This window comes from Myxocyprinus asiaticus, chromosome 15 (genome assembly GCF_019703515.2).
Source record: "Myxocyprinus asiaticus isolate MX2 ecotype Aquarium Trade chromosome 15, UBuf_Myxa_2, whole genome shotgun sequence".
NCBI classification, from domain to species: domain Eukaryota; kingdom Metazoa; phylum Chordata; class Actinopteri; order Cypriniformes; family Catostomidae; genus Myxocyprinus; species Myxocyprinus asiaticus.
Genome location: NC_059358.1, coordinates 20,790,839 through 20,808,677, shown reverse-complemented (window position 1 = coordinate 20,808,677; position 17,839 = coordinate 20,790,839). Strand labels below are relative to the sequence as shown.

Below are 17,839 nucleotides of genomic sequence, written 5' to 3'. Positions count from 1 at the left end.
CAATGCCCCAAACCACCAAAAGACACACATGTATAGAACACACTCCTCTGGTTATCATGTCATGTCATTGGGCCTGATTCACTGTGATCTGTTGCTAAACTATTTGTGGTTAACAGCCATAGTTTATCTATAAGGGGAAACTCATTCTTACAGTAAATATTTGGATCAGGCTCTAAAAGACATGAAGCCTAAATTTACTTTCACAACTGTCTTTCTTTCTAAACTTGAGTTTAAATAAAGACCTGCATTTCTCATGAACAAGTGAATGAAATTATACAACTGAATTTGAGAGCAAATAAATAAATAAATAAAAAGAGTGAATTAAAATCATTTTTCAATTTCAGTAGGTACAAGCATCAGTGTTGATTTGCCTCTCTACGTTGCAGATGAAGCGACATGCTGACATCTAGTGGTCACACCTGAAAACAACTGTAAAGTGTGGACAAGATCTGATAATGTAATAAGAAAAAAAATGTAAGCACCGCTATTGCCATTGCAGGTTTCAGTGAAAGCCTTAATACAGAATTTCGTGATAAAATAAAGTTTCAAAAGAACACAATATTACATCTTGGGAGTTAAAACAACAATTTTCAGGTCAACTCCAATTTGCTATTGTGGCTTTATGATATGAAGTTATATCCTGTGAAATATTGTTATATACTATCCTGTTTGTGCTTTACGTATAAACGCATCAGCTAAATAAATATAAATGTAGGGATGACAGAAGATGAAAGAAGTCTCATAGGTGCACAAACAACAGGACGATCCACTGATTCATCATGCAGAACCTTCCAAAACAGACAGACTCACACTTCTGTGTAGGTCAACTTGTCTATTTAATATATAAAATACAATAAAACATACGCAAAAGGGGAGGGTCATAAAGGACAATGGATACTTTGGTACAATAACAAACACTCTTTTGTAAAAGCAGTATAGAATTTGTAATAACATATCAGTGCATACTTTGTTTATGAAAATATACACAAATTGTATATCATTCTCCGAAAACAACAGAATTTGTATTTTTTGTCTTTATTTGTATTTTTTTTTACAACAAAACTCAAAGCAGACTAGCCAAACACAATATATTAGCTATATTTTTTCTTTTTAATTTTTTTTCTTCAATTTCTATTCTAGTTTTGTGAGCTGTATACTCTTATTGAAATTACATCTCAGTTTATTTATAATATGACTCATTCTTTGCTTGTCTGACGCCCATGCATTGTGTCTGATCAGAATAAATTAAATGTGTGGATGTCCCACCTTATCTATGTGTAGATACTATTGTACAATTGACTAAAAATTGCAGCATTGAACTGGTCACTCTATCGAACCTGTTTTATCGCTTCCCTCAATTAGCAAGAAGTACTAATATTACTACAACTGTTTTGTTTTACTTAATAAACCGTGCAATATTAGTAACACCCCTTTGAAGAAAACAATGAAAAACCAACAAAACAAAAATGTAAATGAAAAATATATTTATATAATATTCATATATAATAAAATAAAATCAAATTAAAAATAAAATAAGCCTAACCTACACAAAAACCTCAGAAAATAAAAATCATCTCTCTAAATGTATCATTATTATTACCATCTGTGATGATAACCATAATGGTAACAATAATCATCATAACAGTAAGAATAAAAACAGACAATAAAACGGTCACCAGCACAAATTAACAAGAGAAAAAGTATGTGAGAATCTCTAGACATCATACAAAGGGAATACGAGGGCCAAAGTGAACTATTCACTGGACGATTGTCTTTTCTTTGATTACTCCTAATGTTATCAAGAGGTCCTTGTGAGAGCTTTTCGAACGTCGTCTTATTTTTAAATCAACCTCGCACTGGCCTGACACACCAGTTACTGTAGATAATCCACGGGCTCAGGCGCATTGCTTTACAGCGCACAGCCTTGAGTATAAGGCTAATGTACATAGAAATCAATGCATTTGTTCAAAGCTCAGGACACAACAGTCTTTTAGTCAACAGGTGCTCCGCCCAGTAGCTCTACAACCTAAGCCAAGGGATGTGGATACGATTTCTGGATTATTATGCAGTTCTGTGATGTGTAGATTCCAGATCTGAACCGAATGAAACGTTCGAGTACAACCACGACATGCGGACGCTCTCACTTCAACTCTTACTCTCTCACTGCCTTCCATGTGGTACTGCATCCATTGTGTGTGTATGTGTGTGTGGAATCTGGATTAACATCGGTAAATCACCTGTTGAGGTGAAATGAAATGGCTTCTGTCTTCCTCTGTGAGCGAGGGAGTGGAAAGAGGGAGAGAAAGTGAGAAAGATACTGGAGGATTGAAGGAGAGGAGGGCACGTGAGGTAGAGAAGCCAGTGACAGAAAGGTTTGTCTAATTACAGCTGAATGCAATTCTAAAATGCTTAAACGTCATAAATTTGGGGGGATAAGAGGAATACAATACATCTGAAATATTTTGAACCCCATTCCCTTCTGCACTATGACTAACCACTAGGCCGAAATTTTCAGAATCGTTACAGAAACATCCTTCATTTTTATCACTTAGAGAATACACTAATGCACAGAAAACAATTTGTGTACATAATTGTCACATTTGCAACACGTGTAAAGCCTAATCTAGATTTCAGTACAACGTCTTTTCTTTTTTTTTTCTACAAAACGTGACATTTTTCTTTTATTACTGTTTACTGTTCAACATGTGAGTGCAATTATAAGCCATGATCTCACAAAACATGAAACATCCTTCCCTGAATGCTATTAAACATCTTGTACACAGGAAGGTTGTGTTTCACTGCAAGCTCTCAGCGAATCTCTCTAGGTTAGAAGGGTACAAGTGAACTGGACTGATCGAGTGAATGAACCCGTAAGGATGGAGCAGTCCTGAAATTCCTCTCGGGAAAGATTGTGTGTGGGTTTCAAGGTGTGTGAGTGGACGAGGGGGAAAGCTTTAAAGTGCGCGTTTATCAGAACAAATATTACAGAAAAGAGTCACGCTCAAAACAGTCAAATCCTCCATCTGCCTCTCCACCTTGCTGACTTACTACACGGTACAGTTTATTTACAGGCAGAGATTGACAAGACGGTTCCACTGAGATTACAGGGCTGCTTCAGAAAGACCCAGCAGAATATATGTGAACATACACCGCTATGTACAATCTCAACGCCTCTACACTCTTCTCACACACACACACACACACACACACACACACACAGCGCTACAACAACTCCACAGCCAAACTCAAAGCTCTTTCCCAGCCACTCTAGAACTGTGCTGTGGCTCTAGAACGCTCCAGGTTCTACAATTCTACAAACATTTCTCGTTAGAACTCTCGAATTCTGTTCTAAAGTCCTTCCTTTCTGCCGGACTGTGACTGACATCAACTTTTTGTTATACAAGAACCTTTAATGAAACACTGAGAGAAACGTTGTATATACATGATCTCAACGTCTAAAAACACATCACCCTGAGTTCACAACAACTCAGGCTTTTTCTATTTTTTATTTTTTTGTCCTTATACTGGAACCTTAAAACAATAATTAAGCATTCTTGTCCCGTAAATTAAACTAAATAATCTCTGATTTATGCAGCCAGGCAAACAAATAATAAATACAGCATAATGTGCCTGACGACGGCTTTCGTAAACCAACAGCATTGAAAGATAATTCAGCCACACACACTCAATAACACAATGCAGGCTGATACAAACACATCTGTGTGTTTCCTGAAGGACTGGATCTCATTAGTACAGATAGCGCTACATTTCCATCAATGACACCACATTTACTGTCCACGCATACGCACCGGTGTGCAGAAAATTGAGGATGCGGAGCGGCATTCACGCCTCAAACTCAGCTCCGCTGTTAGACACACACACACTCGCAAGTATGTTAGCGAGGGGACTGGTGTGAAATACAATATAAAGATGGAAAATAAACAATGAGAAGAATATGATCGTTTTTTGGCTGAGTCGTGTTTAGCTATTGAACAAATGAGCACCTTCGTCTCACAGCACACACAAACACACATTATGCTTAGTTTTTGCACAGTTAGAAATATATAAAGATAAAGATCCTAATATAACGTCGTTACAAAATAACAGGGAGACTCTAAAAGGCAGCTGCTCAAGCAGAGAAATGAAAAACAAAGCATAAAGAAGAGGAAGAGAGAGAGTCAATCAAGAAGATAAATGGCAAATGCAATCACTCATACAAAAGCAATGTTAAAGAAAACCAGAGACTGACAGGCTTGTCTGCACAACATAACAAACAGTTGTTATTTTAACAGAGCAATGCCCCAGAACTCTGATCACAGAGGAAACCATTGTATGTCGAGTGAGGCGGGTGTACAGTAAGGCCAGTAAAAGTTGATCTGAAATCCCAGTCGGCCTCTCTGCTCCACAATTCTGGACTGAGCAGGAGTAGAAGATCAGAGTCACGACCGAACACCCTCCTGCCTGGATTTTCTCTTCAGTCTCATGTACATAAACACGTTAACACCTGAATTGGCAACTGTGTGTGAGGATCTATTGTGTGTGTGTGTGTGTGAGCATATATGCATATTTTATATAAATACAAACACCTGTAAATACAAGTGTGTCTGAGAGTGAGACAGTAAGAAAGACAAGAAGAGAGAGAGAGACAGAGAGAAGGACAGGCGCATGCATGCATGTGTCTAAGTGCGGACTGAGATTTGCTGCTGAAAGCAGGTGCCACTAGGGGTGTGTTTGTGTTTTGGGGTGTGTGTATGTGTGCGTGAGATAGAGAAGTAGCTCTCTCGGTCTCCTTCAGTGTTTATGTGACCCAGGTGTCCAGTCTCATGCGTTTGACATTGGCGGACTCCTGCTGCTCAGATTGGGCCTGCTGATCCCCAGAAGCTCGAAGGAGACCCAGGCCGCCCAAGTTGAAGTCAGGAGGGCGTGGTTGCCCGCCGTCGTCCCGATCACTTCCCTCGTAAGAGCTGCCGTTGCTGCTGATGCTGTCAACTGGAGAGCGGCCAGTGGGCTCCAAACGCAGCGTTCCTGGATACTGGCTCACAGTAAGGCCACCTACTGCTCCAGCGGTGGAACTGGGCGTACTGCGATCCCGGTTGGGAGACACCGGCTCAGATTTGATGCTGACATTAGGGTTAGTGTTAACCGTCAGAGTGGCTCCATGAGGAATTGTTCCCACTGGCCTAAAGCAGAGAGAAAGAGAGAGAGAGAGAGAGAGAGAGAGAGAGAGAGAGAGAGAGAGAGACAATTAACACCATATACTACATCACTATTAATGAGATGGCACCTGATTTGTTATAAAAATATTCAATTAAAAACAAGACAAACATACGCGAAAATGAAAAGTGCTACCCACTGCTTTACTGTTTTTTTCACTACCTTTATACAGCCAAATTTCAGAACAGACATAAATAATTAAATAGCACAACAAACCAGCTATAAATTCACAGAAGGCAGACAATAAAAGTTATCAATGTCATGTCACTCTTGTTCTCTTAGCCATGCAGTCACAACCTGGCCAGTCTCCTTTCACAACATGCCACATACCCTCAGCTGCAATGCGTGTGTGTGTGTGTGTGTGTGTGTGTGCTTGCGTTTAGACAGAAGAAATATTTCTGTATTCATTAGTGTATTATTTATGCTGGGATTAGTCAAGACTATTCCAGTGATTTTTGAGAAAGAAAGAGGGAAAGGAAAAGGACATGAAAGGAAAAAAAGACAGGAAAATGTAACAGTAACAGGAAAGACAGAGAGAAAGACAGGAAAATCAAAAGGAAAGGAAAAAAGAGAGACAGCAAAAGGAAAAGAAACGAAAGAGACAGAAAAATGAAACAGTTGAGAAAAACAGATACGGAAGGGAAGGAAAAGCGAGGAAAGAGGAAAAACAAACTGATAGGAAAAGGAAAGAGACATAAAAAGAAAAGAAAGAAAAAAAGACAGAAAAAGAAAACAGATGAGAAAACCAGGCGAAGGTAAGGAAAAAGAGACAGGAAAAAGAGAGAGACAAGAAAAGTAAATTAAAGGAAAAAGGAAAGTGAAAATAGAGGGAAAGAGGGAGAAGGGAAAAGGAAGAATTAAAAAATAAAGGCAATGAAAGAAAAAAGGGGAAAAATAAATCAAAGGAAAATGAAAATAAAAGCAAAAGAAAAGGACACGAATGGAAAGGAAGGGAATGGGAAAGAAGGGAACGGGGAAGAAAGGAAAGGAACGGGAAGGAAAGGAAAGGAAAGGAACAGGAAGGAAAGGAAAGAAAGGGAACGGGAAGGAACAGGAAGGAAAGGAAAGGAACGGGAATGGAACATGAAAGGAATGGTAGTAGGACAGTGAGAGAAAGAGTGGGTATTAAAACATGGAGAGTTTGGTCTTTTGGACTTGTACAGGTTGATTGATGGTGGTGCAAGTGCTGTTTCAGTATGTTCTAATGCAAAACAGAAAGGCCAACTCAGCAAACCACTGACAAAGACAAAGCCCAGCTTCTTACAGCCAACAGCCAGAGTCAGATAGAGAGAGCTAGGGAGAAAAAAAAGAGAGAGACAAAGACAGAGGAAGAGAAGGAACGAGCAGGAGAGTTAACGCCATTAGCGCATATATAAAAAAGGCAGCAAGACATGAGACAAACAGAGAGAGAGAGAGAGAGAGAGAGAGAGAGAGAGAGAGAGAGATAAAGCCAGATACAGTACCAGCTGATCCCTTCCTCCCTGCCCAAGAGTAAGCTGCCCTGAGAGGTCACACTGCAGAGAGAGAGAGACAGGCGAAACCCACTCTAGCATCTACAGTAATCATCGTCATGTCACAAACAAACGCACATACAGTAAATGACAGCATCAACTCATCTAAGTGAGATGGACAAATGACTAAGGACAGTTAACATGGGCTCTTCAGCAGAGGTAAGCAGGAGGGGCTGTTTGAAGCATTAGTAAGAACAGAATCTTCAGTACAGAAACTCCACTGAAGATACATAAAACATTTGGACACCTAAACCACACTTAAAAAATGCTTTGTTTAACAAATATCAAACCAAGTGGCATTCATTTTACATAAAAATAGCACACCTTTCAAGCAAAACATTTCACAAAGGTTTGTTAGGATTCAAATAAAAAAAGAAAACTAGAAAAACTATCTGGACACATTTTTGGTTGTCAAATGATAGTAGAACTTGTCCATAGTTAAAGGAATAGTTCACCCAAAAAACGTGAATTCTGTCATCATTTTCTCAACCTCATGTTGTTCCAAACCCATATGACTTTGTCTCCAATAAAACACTTAAAGTGAATTTCTGATGAATATCCAGCCCACTCTTTTCCATAAAAGTAAAATGAATGAGGCCTGTCAAGCTCCAAAAAAAAAAAAAAAAAAAAAAAAAAAAAGCACCATAAAGGTATCATAAAAGTAATTCAAACAATTACAAAAAAATGCATTTCGTATTCCACAGAAGAAAATATGAGTTTTAAACAATGTGATGATAATGACAGCATATTGATTTTTGGGTGAGCTGTTCCTTTAATGTGATGAATTAAATCTGTGGTTACTCTCTTAGGGCACCTGTTTGACCTTGAAGGAAAATGACTTCACACCATTCAAAAAGCACCTTGAGAACAGTTGGATAAAGGTAACTGCATAAAAGAAAAATGAAGTTAATTCTAGCTTCATTTGTGTGCAGATGTCACTTGATTTGGCATTTTGTCTTCTAATATAATGACATTCAGACATTGTTTTAGTGTGACTTAAGTGTCCAAATTCATCCAAATATTTTGGGGCTACCGTAAAGTATATGCAATAATCTATGTTCCCTTTAGAGAGAATGCTTACTTTCAATACTAAAATAAATATCCCACTCGCATGCATAGCAGAAAGAGTGAATCTTCACACTGTCTACAGCACCCAGACCAGTCAAAAATGGTCTGACCGCTGTGGCACTCCACAAGGGGAAATGATTTGATGACATGAGAACAGAAGACAGGGTGGCGGAGCAGCGGGAGCTCTCTCTGCTCCATTAGCATTTATATTAGAACAGGGAGTCAGGGCCACAGTGGGACATAATGACAGGTTCCTCAGGCATAATGAGAGAGAAATTCATTTCACTGTATATTTGTAGAGAACACAGCAGCTGCTTCCAAGGGAGAGGGAAGTTCTGATAAAGTGTATGTGATATGAGGTTACTGCATTACTGACCAATCAAATCAGCTCAGTGACATGAAACATGAAAATACTGTCTCGGTCCTGCTACATCTAATATATTTACCTTCATATTTTCTTATTTAAACAGAAAGGAAAGTTTTAAAAATGGGGTGATATTAAAATTACGCTTCTGCCCCCTTGAGGTCTATGATAGAAATTACAGTTTTATTGATGGAGACGGCAAGATTGAGTTATAGGGGGAAAAGTAGTTTAGGTATATAAAACTGTTATGTATTAGCTAGGGAGAGAAAAGCTATATTGTCCAAGACAATTTCATCAGTAAATCTGATGAGTATAAAAACATTTATGTTCTTCATAACCAACTTTTGTACCAAAGTGACTTGCAATAAAGTCCAAATTTAACATTGATGATATTTAACAGGACAAGCATCTAAAAATAAAACATGCTATGCTTCAAATGCCAGCAAAAAACAAATTGCTAAAAAATTCCAATTTCTAATATGTGGAACTTCTAACCATATCAATACTAAATTATTACATTGTGTATCGAAAAGATACAGTGGTCCCAAAAAGTATTTGGACACTTAACTTAAAAATGTATAATTTAAATGCATTAACTATCAGAATATCAAATCAAGTGGCATCTGCAAACAAATTTTGCAATTACTTTTAACCAACTGATCTCAAGGTGATTTTTAGTAAATGTATCAGTTCCCCTCAAGTTCACACAGGTGATCTAGCAGAGTAACCACAGATGTAGTTCATCACATTAAAGGGATAGTTCACCCAAAAATTTAACTTCTCTCATCATTTATTCACCCTCATGCCATCCCAGATGTGTAGGACTTTCTTTCATCTGCTAAATGCAAAGTTATTTAAAAGAATATCTCAGCTCTGTACAATGCACCTGAATGGTGACCACAACTTGAAGCTCCAAAAAACACAAAGGCAGCATAAAAGTAATCCGTATGACTCCAGGTTTATCCGTGTGAAAACAGACCAAAATATAACTTTTTTTCTTATAAAACTTGACAACAGAATTCTCCTTGGCGATTATGATTTTAAACTCGATTACATTTCCTAGAACCATCTAGCTCTCGGTGCATGCGTCAAGCACTAGGAAGTTTAATTGAGCTTGAAATCATGGCCGTGCCTAAAGACTGCGATGGCAAGATGTACAGATGTACATTTTGGTCTGTTCTCACCCAAAATTAAGTAGATCGCTTCACAAATCATGGATTAAACCTATGGAGTTTTATGGATTACTTTTATGCTGCCTTTATGTGCTTTGTGGAGCTTAACATTTTTAGTCACCATTCACTTGCATTGTATGGAACTACATAGCTGAGACATTCTTTTAAAAATCTTCTTTTGTGTTCTACAGAAGAAAGAAAGTCATACACATCTGGGATGGCATGAGGGTGAGTAAATGATGAGAGAATTTTCATTTTTGGGTGAACTATCCCTTTAACTATGGATATATTCCACAAAGTTTGAAAGTGTCCAAATACATCATCATTTTATTTAATAAGCTATTTAATCATTTTGAACAGTAAATCTATTGTATTATATTGTATATTGTAATACCTCCTTTTTGTGAACTTTTGCTTCAAAAGTGTGCTTGTGCTATCCGTCTTGTCACTTTGTTTGCTTGTGTTCAAATACTTTTTGGGGCCACTGTATAATAAAAATAAATCACAAGGCTTGAAAGTGTCAGAAAACATAATATAGTGACTTTTAGGCCTTGACCTACTGCTGTGAAAAACAGCCTGGTATTTATAACTTGTAATGCTAGAGGAGGTTCTGATCAGGCTGGTGTGATGAACACGTGGCCAAGCAGCAGGTTACAAACGGACAGACGAATGAACCCCAGAGAGTCCTGACCCACTTGGGAGGACATGTTGGAGATGTCTGTCCTACTTTCAAATTCCAATCTCCAATCTTAGTTATCTTGGCACTAATGTGCTATATTCATTAGAAAACATCAAAAGTTCCCCCTAAATCTGTTTATGTCGACCACAGGACACTGGACAATACACAATGAACACTTAAAATATAAAAAGAGAAATCACGCACTGATGCTAAATTTGGAATGAACAAAAAGGGAATCTGCTGATGAGATGGTCATCTAAGAGACGAAAGCGCACACACTTCCGTGCTAACATTCTTCAGCACGGTTCGAGGTGGTAACTATGATAACTAGGCCATGGCAGGTGACAGACAGGACAGCAGCGCATAGGCTGACACAGAGCACCCACAGAATATGACTGGCTAACATACTGTACGCTCTTTTCCAAAACCTAGTTAGCAGCCTCACTGCTTACTACCTACATAGGCTGCATCCTAAGCATCATGGAACCTTATTAGTGAACAACATGGAACACTCTACATAGGCAGCAACTCATACATGGAACAAAGGGATTATTCACCCCAAAAAGAAAATTCTGTCATTATTTACTCACCCTCTTGTCATCCCAAAGACTTTCTTAATTCTGTGGAACACAAAAGAAGTTAGGCAGAATTCTAGCCTCATTCACCATCCAAAAGGTGTCTTAAAGTGAATGGTGACTGAGACTAACATTCTCCCTAACTTCTCCTTTTGTGTTCCACGGAGCAAAGAATATCATGCTGGTTTGGAACAATATGAGGGTAGGTAAATGATCACAGAAATGTAATTTCTGAGTGAATTTTTTTATTAAAATGTTGCTGCCATAGGCATTATACTTGGTTTTGGAACAGAGCAACTGAGCCCACAGATTGTGATTGGCTGACACAGAGTGCCCATAGGGCCCCATTCACCTGAGATTAGCAGCCAGACCAGAGATGCAGTGAGTCATCTCTCCATTCTGTCTGTCTGAGCCCCACATGCTGTAAACAAATTAGAAAGAGCACAAATACACAGCAGGTTAGACCTGCTCCACACATCATCTAATTTGTACTCAGAATTAAAAGAAGACACCCCCCCCCAATCCTTACTGTCATGCTAATGAGAGCATAGCACAGTGCTAACAGGTATTACATCCAGACTAGAACACCTCAATGTTCGCCCCCCATGGGAAGCAGAGGGGAGGAGGGGGAAAAGGTAGAGAGAGAAAGAGAAAGAGGAGAGAGGAAAACATGTGTGCGTGGCAGAGAGAGCGTTATATAGGTCAATCTCTGAGGGAGAATACGCAGGCGCTAGATTTTGCGCTACACAACCTGATCGTTAGCCTCTGTTGTTATTATATCTGTTCGAAATCTTTGTTTAAAATTTTTCAAAATCTTAAAACCTATTTCCAAGTTAATATGGATTTGAATCCCAAATTTTCTATGTGGTTTCGGACTTTTGAATCTCACTGTACTGTATATGTCATGCTAATAATGTAGTGTAGCATAGAGCTGCCCTTGACCTAAGCCTGGGGCTACTGAACATATTAATGTGATGTATGAATAAAAGAGGTAGTGCTGGCATTTAGCTGCTCTTCCCTGAACATCAAATTAAAAGCCTGGCCATTAAAATCTCTACATTCAGGACATCTAGATGCCTCCGCTTGGAGTCAGAGAGCAGTAGCAAAGCACTTAATGCAGAGAGGCACAAAGTGCAACGAGATTATAAGGGTGTTGCAAAGAGGTTGTCTAGTGAGTGTAAAATTGCAGATTAAAATATTATAATTCGTTAAGCGTTTAATATCCTAGGGCCTTGAGTCTTAGCGGCTGCAGCTCCCCAGGAATCAAAATTGGAATTTTATGGCTTTAAGTCCCTGTCTATTAGCTTTGAACCCATCTATATTTTGGTATGCTCCAAAAAACTCCAAAAATAATCTTTAGCAGATATACACATTCAAAATGTACAGCCTTTCTTTTCCTGGGGTCTTCAAAACCTAGTGAACTTCCTACCTAGATAGCATTTTTTGGACGCAGACATGCCTATGATGCCCATAAATGCTGTCTAGGAAGGTACCTAACAGTGGCTGTACTACTTCTGGAAGTGCTTTCATACACCTTTTTCCTGAACGCGTAAATGTTCTATAGTTTATAACGACGTCTGTGTGGTGAGCAGGGTGGGGCCGAGCGGTTTCTGCGCAGAGCGAGTCTGGGAATTTAAGTGGTGAATGAGTTCCACCTGTGTGCCACACCGGTCTCGAGTTCCAGTGAGAGGTGGTGGGAGTATTTGAGGAGAGGAGAGAGCAGCAGAGGGGGAGAGAGAGATGCTTGAGCGATGACTTTGTGTGTGACGTTATGTTGAACATGTCTGCTGAAAAGCAGCATGTGCGTTAAATGTTACAGCTGAAAAGCCTTGCTGAGTGACACTGAAAAGTGTATGTACAATAAATGTCTACGTGTTGTGTCAAGCCTGTCCCAGCTTCCTCCTTGCCCATCCTTTACCCGTTACATTGGTGCCGAAACCCGAGAAGGAGGAGGGATGCCCTTTCGTGGAGTCCTCGCCGTTGCCGTCCGCCAAGGGAAGAGCTGAGGCTGTCTGCCGGTGGACAAAGGAGTTGCTGCTGGCCACCGGGAGTCGGAGGAACCGTTGCCATCTGCCAGAAAGGCGAGGAGCCATTCCGTCCACCAGGGGTCAGAGGTCTTGCTGCCATCCTCCCGGGGAGGAGCGGCTGTCGTCCGCCAGAGGGTGGAGGAGTGGCTGAGGACTAGACGATGGCATGTCCGGGGCCGGCGAGCCCTTCTTTCTCTCCTCTCTCTGCCTACCTCCCCCCCCCCCCCCCATGTTCCCACTCCCAGGCATGTGCGGGTCGGACCAGGAGACCATACTGATGCACCAACGCTCCCTCCCTAGAAATAGTGGAGTAGGTCACAGGCTGGAGAATTCTCCGACCTGGGTTTGCGGCGAGCAGGGCGGGGCCGAGCGGCATCTGGGCAGAGTGAGGCCGGGAAGATAAGTGGTGAAGGAGTTCCACCTGTGTGCCACACCGGTCTTGCATTCCAGTGAGGGGCAGTGGGAGTATTTGAGGAGAGGAGACAGCAGCAGACGGGGAGGGAGAGAGACACATGAGCAATGTCTTTGTGTGTGACGTTATGTTGAACGTGTCTGCTGAAAGGTTTTACTGTGTGACACTGAAAATTTTATGTACAATAAATGTCTACATGTTGTGTCAAGCCGGTCCCAGCTTCCTCCTTTGCCATCCTTGAATCCTTTACAGTCTGTTTCCAATTTCCGGTCTCCAGTGTCTTCACTCGCATCGGTGCATGTTCTTGGTGGAAAATGTGATTCATTTATTACATTTGTAAACATAAAAAAAAGCATGTGGCTCCATAGTTCCGATGCTTAAGAGTCACATTTTTTAACAGTCCCTCAACTGAGTGGGTGGATGACATGAAGCGATAGACCAAGGTTGGTCATGTTGTTATCATTAAAGGGATAGTTCACCCAAAAATTAAAATTCTCTCATCATTTACTCGCCCTCATGCCCTCCCAGATGTGTATGACTTTTTTTCTTCAGTAGAACACAAAAGATTTTTTTGAAAAATACTACAGCTCTGTAGGTCCATACAATACAAGTGAATGGTGATCAGACCTTTGTTATGTCCAAAAATCACATAAAGGAAACATAAACGTAATCTATATGACTCTAGTGTTTAAATCCATATCTTCAGAAGCAATATAAAAGGTGTGGATGAGAAACAGAACAATATTTAAGTCCTTTTTTACTCTAAATCTCCACTTTAACTTTCAATTTGAGAACAACATGTGACTTTCAGATGTAAAAGTGAAAGTGGAGATTTAAAGTAAACAAAAAGGCCTTATATTTTGATCTGTTTCTCACCCACACCTATTATATTGCTTCTGAAGATATGGATTTAACCTCTGGAGTCTTACGGATTACTTCTCTGTTTCCTTCATGTAATTTTTGGAGCTACAAAGGTCTGATCACCATTCACTTGATTGTATGGACCTACAGAGCTGAGATATTCATCTAAAAATCTTAGTTTGTGTTCTCCTGAAAAAAGAAAATACACATCTGGGATGGCATGAGGGTGAGTAAATGATGAGAGAATTTTCATTTTTGGGTGAACTATTCCTTTGATTACTTATTCCTAACTACTTTGACTTGTTGTGACAGCCAACACCTGCACAAGTTAAGCCTGAAATACATTTTTACTCCAACTAACACTAAAATGTTTGTTGTTTTCCATCTGGATCACTTGTTTTGTTAGTTTTTACATTGCTTCTCGAGACCAGAAACAGAAAACAGGCAATAAGTAAGTGTAAGTGTGGATAACTGGATGTTCTAGAATCTAAACTTTAGTTACATTTAGTTAATCTTAGAGTACATCAAGATTTGATATCAGATTTTCAAGGGGCTTCTATCATTGAAACAGAGATCTCTACAGTGTAGACAGAAACAGGAAGTAGATGTGGTGCTTGTGGGCTCACACTTTGGACATGTGGTTAGAGAAGAATCAGGTGCAGGGGTGAGTATGTGTGAGAGTAGGAGAGAGTTTGTAAAAAGCATAAAACGTACACAAGATTACTGAGGGAGGCCAGAGTTAGCTGCTGTGGTTGTTGCTGTTGCTGGGATACGGATGACTGCTGCTGTGGTTGCTGGGATACTGATGGTTGCTGTTGCCAAGTGGTCATGTTGCTTGGCAACAGTGCACCCGATGGCGTAAAGGCTTGGAGGGCTGTAAGATCTGCACTTGTTAGCTGGTACTCTGCATGAAAACAAAGAAGAATGTTTCATGCATTTTTATTCACTGAATTTTAAGAATTCCAAAAGCATGTTTTTCTATTCAAGGCCTCTGATTCTTATAGTTATGTAAATACATCCATATTCAAGTATTGTTTCCTTCATATTCAAAATAAATGACAGTGAAAATTCTAGCCCAAAAAGAAAGGGGAGGACTGGGGAATAATGACTACAGCTTAACGAGACATGAAGTAGTTTAAGAAAGACTGAAAAAAGAGCGAGGTGGAAAGAAATAAATGGACAATGACCTTCATTTAATTCAAAAGTAGGGATGCACCAGCACCACTTTCTCTTCCGATCCGATTCCGATACATGGAATCTCAGTATCAGCCGATGAGATACTGATCCCAATCTGATACAAGTGTTGTTGTTTTTTTCAAAATCAGATTAGAATATCTATACTTCACTCTGTAATACTAACTGGGGGTACTCTGTTATATGCAAAGAAACGCAAACCTTTAACTACACATTATTTCAAAATAAATGTGTAGTCTATTAAAAAACGTTATTGTTAACTAGTCTACTAAATAATGTAGCAGCAAAATTAACAGTAATTCAAGTAAAAATGTCTTCAGTAGAAAAGAAGCCAGTTTTCTTAGCACATTTTTTTTTATCACTTGTATCTGGCCTTTAAAGGATTCAGATCTCTTTTTTGCTCACTTTAGTTGTAAGATATCAGTCCATTTTTCATTCACACGCACCCAGTCAAATTAAATATTGTTATAATTTGTAAACAAATAATAATAATAAATTATTACTATTATTTTTATTGTTATTATTGAATTTTAGAATTTTAGAATACAATAGTAATATATTTCAGTTGTGCACTTTTAACTTTAAACCTATCTGGCTTTTATTTTGAAGGCCAGAACACTCCAGGAAGTCCTGTGAGTGTCTATTTTTGGGCTACCTTCTTATTCAAAATCTGGTGAAATGCTCCTTCGATGCCATTCTCAATGCATGTTATACGTGACCAGCGTTGCTCTGAGAGCTGAAAATATCCACGAGCGCATCACCGACCTGCGTGCCTTTGCATGTGTGTCAACAGAGCCACACCATTCACTAATGTGCAAGTGCCATTCATGCATATTATATATATACTTATTAAACACAGCCTTTTGCGATTCACAAAGCTATCACATGTCTTCAAGTGGCTTTGAATAAAATGGACGAGTAATATGGACTACCTTAATAGTTATTTTATGTCATTTTTTGAGCTTGACAGTGACAACCATGACTAACACAGTATCGGATTTGGAACGGGCTCATCAGACCGGTGCCCAGTCCGTCTAAAAATGTCAGTATTGGAGCCGATACCGATCCAGGTATCGGATCGGTGAATCACTATTCAAAAGCCATAACTGTAAGTTAGTGTGTTCTTTATATCTTTATAAAATTACATCTGATGTGTGCTAGCTTTTAAAATGACAAATGCCTCGGCTTCTGACTATAACGTCACTCTCACCTGTGTTGAAGGAGGTTGGCATGGAGAACGGAGTCAGGAGGCTTGGCGTTGCCACGGAAACAACTGGTGTGGTAAGAGGCTGGGTCACTTGAGAGGCGCCTAACCGTTGAGCATTCTGGAAAGTCAGCGAGAGAGAGAGATAAAGATGAGATGATTATGAAGCACATAAGTTGACTGTCCTGACAAGGGAACTTGACATCTCTGGAATGTTTGTACATTGTGTCACAACAAAATCTTCAAATTCCAGATGCTCCTGAAGATGAAACATTTCAACACTCAGGAGCATAGCTCAATCGCATAAATCAAAATCAACAATTATAAACTCTAAAATCTAAATAAACAATTTAATTGAAAACAAACAACACATCCCCAGATTGCCACTTTATACAAATACCCTTATTCTCTCTCTATAACCTCTTAACTGAGTGGAAAACATAAAATGTTATAAAACTCTTAATCATGCTTCACATACTAACACTTCACAACAAAACACACAGTTACAAAATTGGTAGTGTTTTTGCAGGGCAAACCAGTGTAAAACATTTGCATTTAAACCTCCTGAGTGTTTGAAGAGTCCTTCGTCTCTTCAATGGGATAGAGATGTTTTTAAAAGGTGAAGTGTGTAATTTCTGTGCCAATTGTGTCACCAAATGAAACTGAAAGAATAATGACTGTTTTCAAACAGGTTTCCCAAACACCCTGTTGTCTGCCATTGGTTGACCAACAGAAAGTTCCCACCCCAAACTCACGCCTTTTGTTAAAGGTATAGTTCACCCAAAAATTACAATTCCTACCCTCATTCCATCCCAGATATGCATGACTTTCTTTCTTCCACAGAACACAAATGAAGATAACCCATAAGACTCCAGTGGTTAAATCCATGTCTTCAGAAGCAATATGATAGGTGTGGGTGAGAAACCGATCAATATTTAAGTCCTTTTTGCTATCAATCTCCACCTCTGAACAGCCCCAACCAGTAGGTGGCGATATGCACGAAGAATGTGAATCACAAAAACAAAAGAAGAAGAATGTGACCGTGAAAGTTGAGATTTAAAGTAAAAAAAAAGTATATTTTTACCACACCTATCTTATCTCAAAGACACAGATATAACCACTGGATTCATATGGATTATTTTATGATGCCTTTGTGTACTTTTGGAGTTTTGGTCACCATTCACTTGCATTGTATGAACCTACAGAGCTGAGATATTTTACTAAAAATGTTTATGTTCATGTTCATGTTCTACAGAAGAAGGAAAGTCATACATATCTGGGATGGCATGAGGGTGAGTAAATAATGAGAGAATTTTCTTTTTTTGGGTGAACTATCCCTTTAAGCCAATTTTGCTATGTCAGCCTCGTCAGGATGCTCAAACAGCAATGTCTTAATAGTGCCACAAAGCCACAGTGTTACACTTTTAAGGATAATTAACCTATACATGGCTTACTTGTAGTTGTCTCTGCATTAAGCGGAGATAGGAGAAGTATTTAAACATTGAAAAAATGACACACTTTACACCTTTGAAGTTACTGCTACAGTAAGCTGACTGAT

The 17,839-nt window shown here is 39.2% G+C and overlaps 1 protein-coding gene across 12 annotated transcripts in view; it reads right to left on the bottom strand.

Annotated features, from left to right (window-relative positions):
* Nucleotides 1-822: 822 nt before the first annotated feature.
* Nucleotides 823-17,839, bottom strand: part of LOC127452720 (myocyte-specific enhancer factor 2D-like) — an 86,372-nt gene continuing 69,355 nt past the window's right edge. For 7 of the 12 annotated variants that reach the window (XM_051718365.1, XM_051718364.1, XM_051718368.1 and 4 more), the window contains 5 exons: nucleotides 16,288-16,402; nucleotides 14,598-14,787; nucleotides 10,936-11,004; nucleotides 6,678-6,728; nucleotides 823-5,180 (listed from right to left, as the gene is read on the bottom strand). In XM_051718365.1, coding sequence (XP_051574325.1) covers nucleotides 4,799-5,180; nucleotides 6,678-6,728; nucleotides 10,936-11,004; nucleotides 14,598-14,787; nucleotides 16,288-16,402 — 807 coding nt within the window. In that variant the 3' untranslated portion in view covers nucleotides 823-4,798. Of the gene's footprint in view, nucleotides 5,181-6,677; nucleotides 6,729-10,931; nucleotides 11,005-14,597; nucleotides 14,788-16,287; nucleotides 16,403-17,839 lie in introns of those variants that run through there. The other 5 variants (XM_051718372.1, XM_051718374.1, XM_051718375.1 and 2 more) reach the window with 3 other exon arrangements.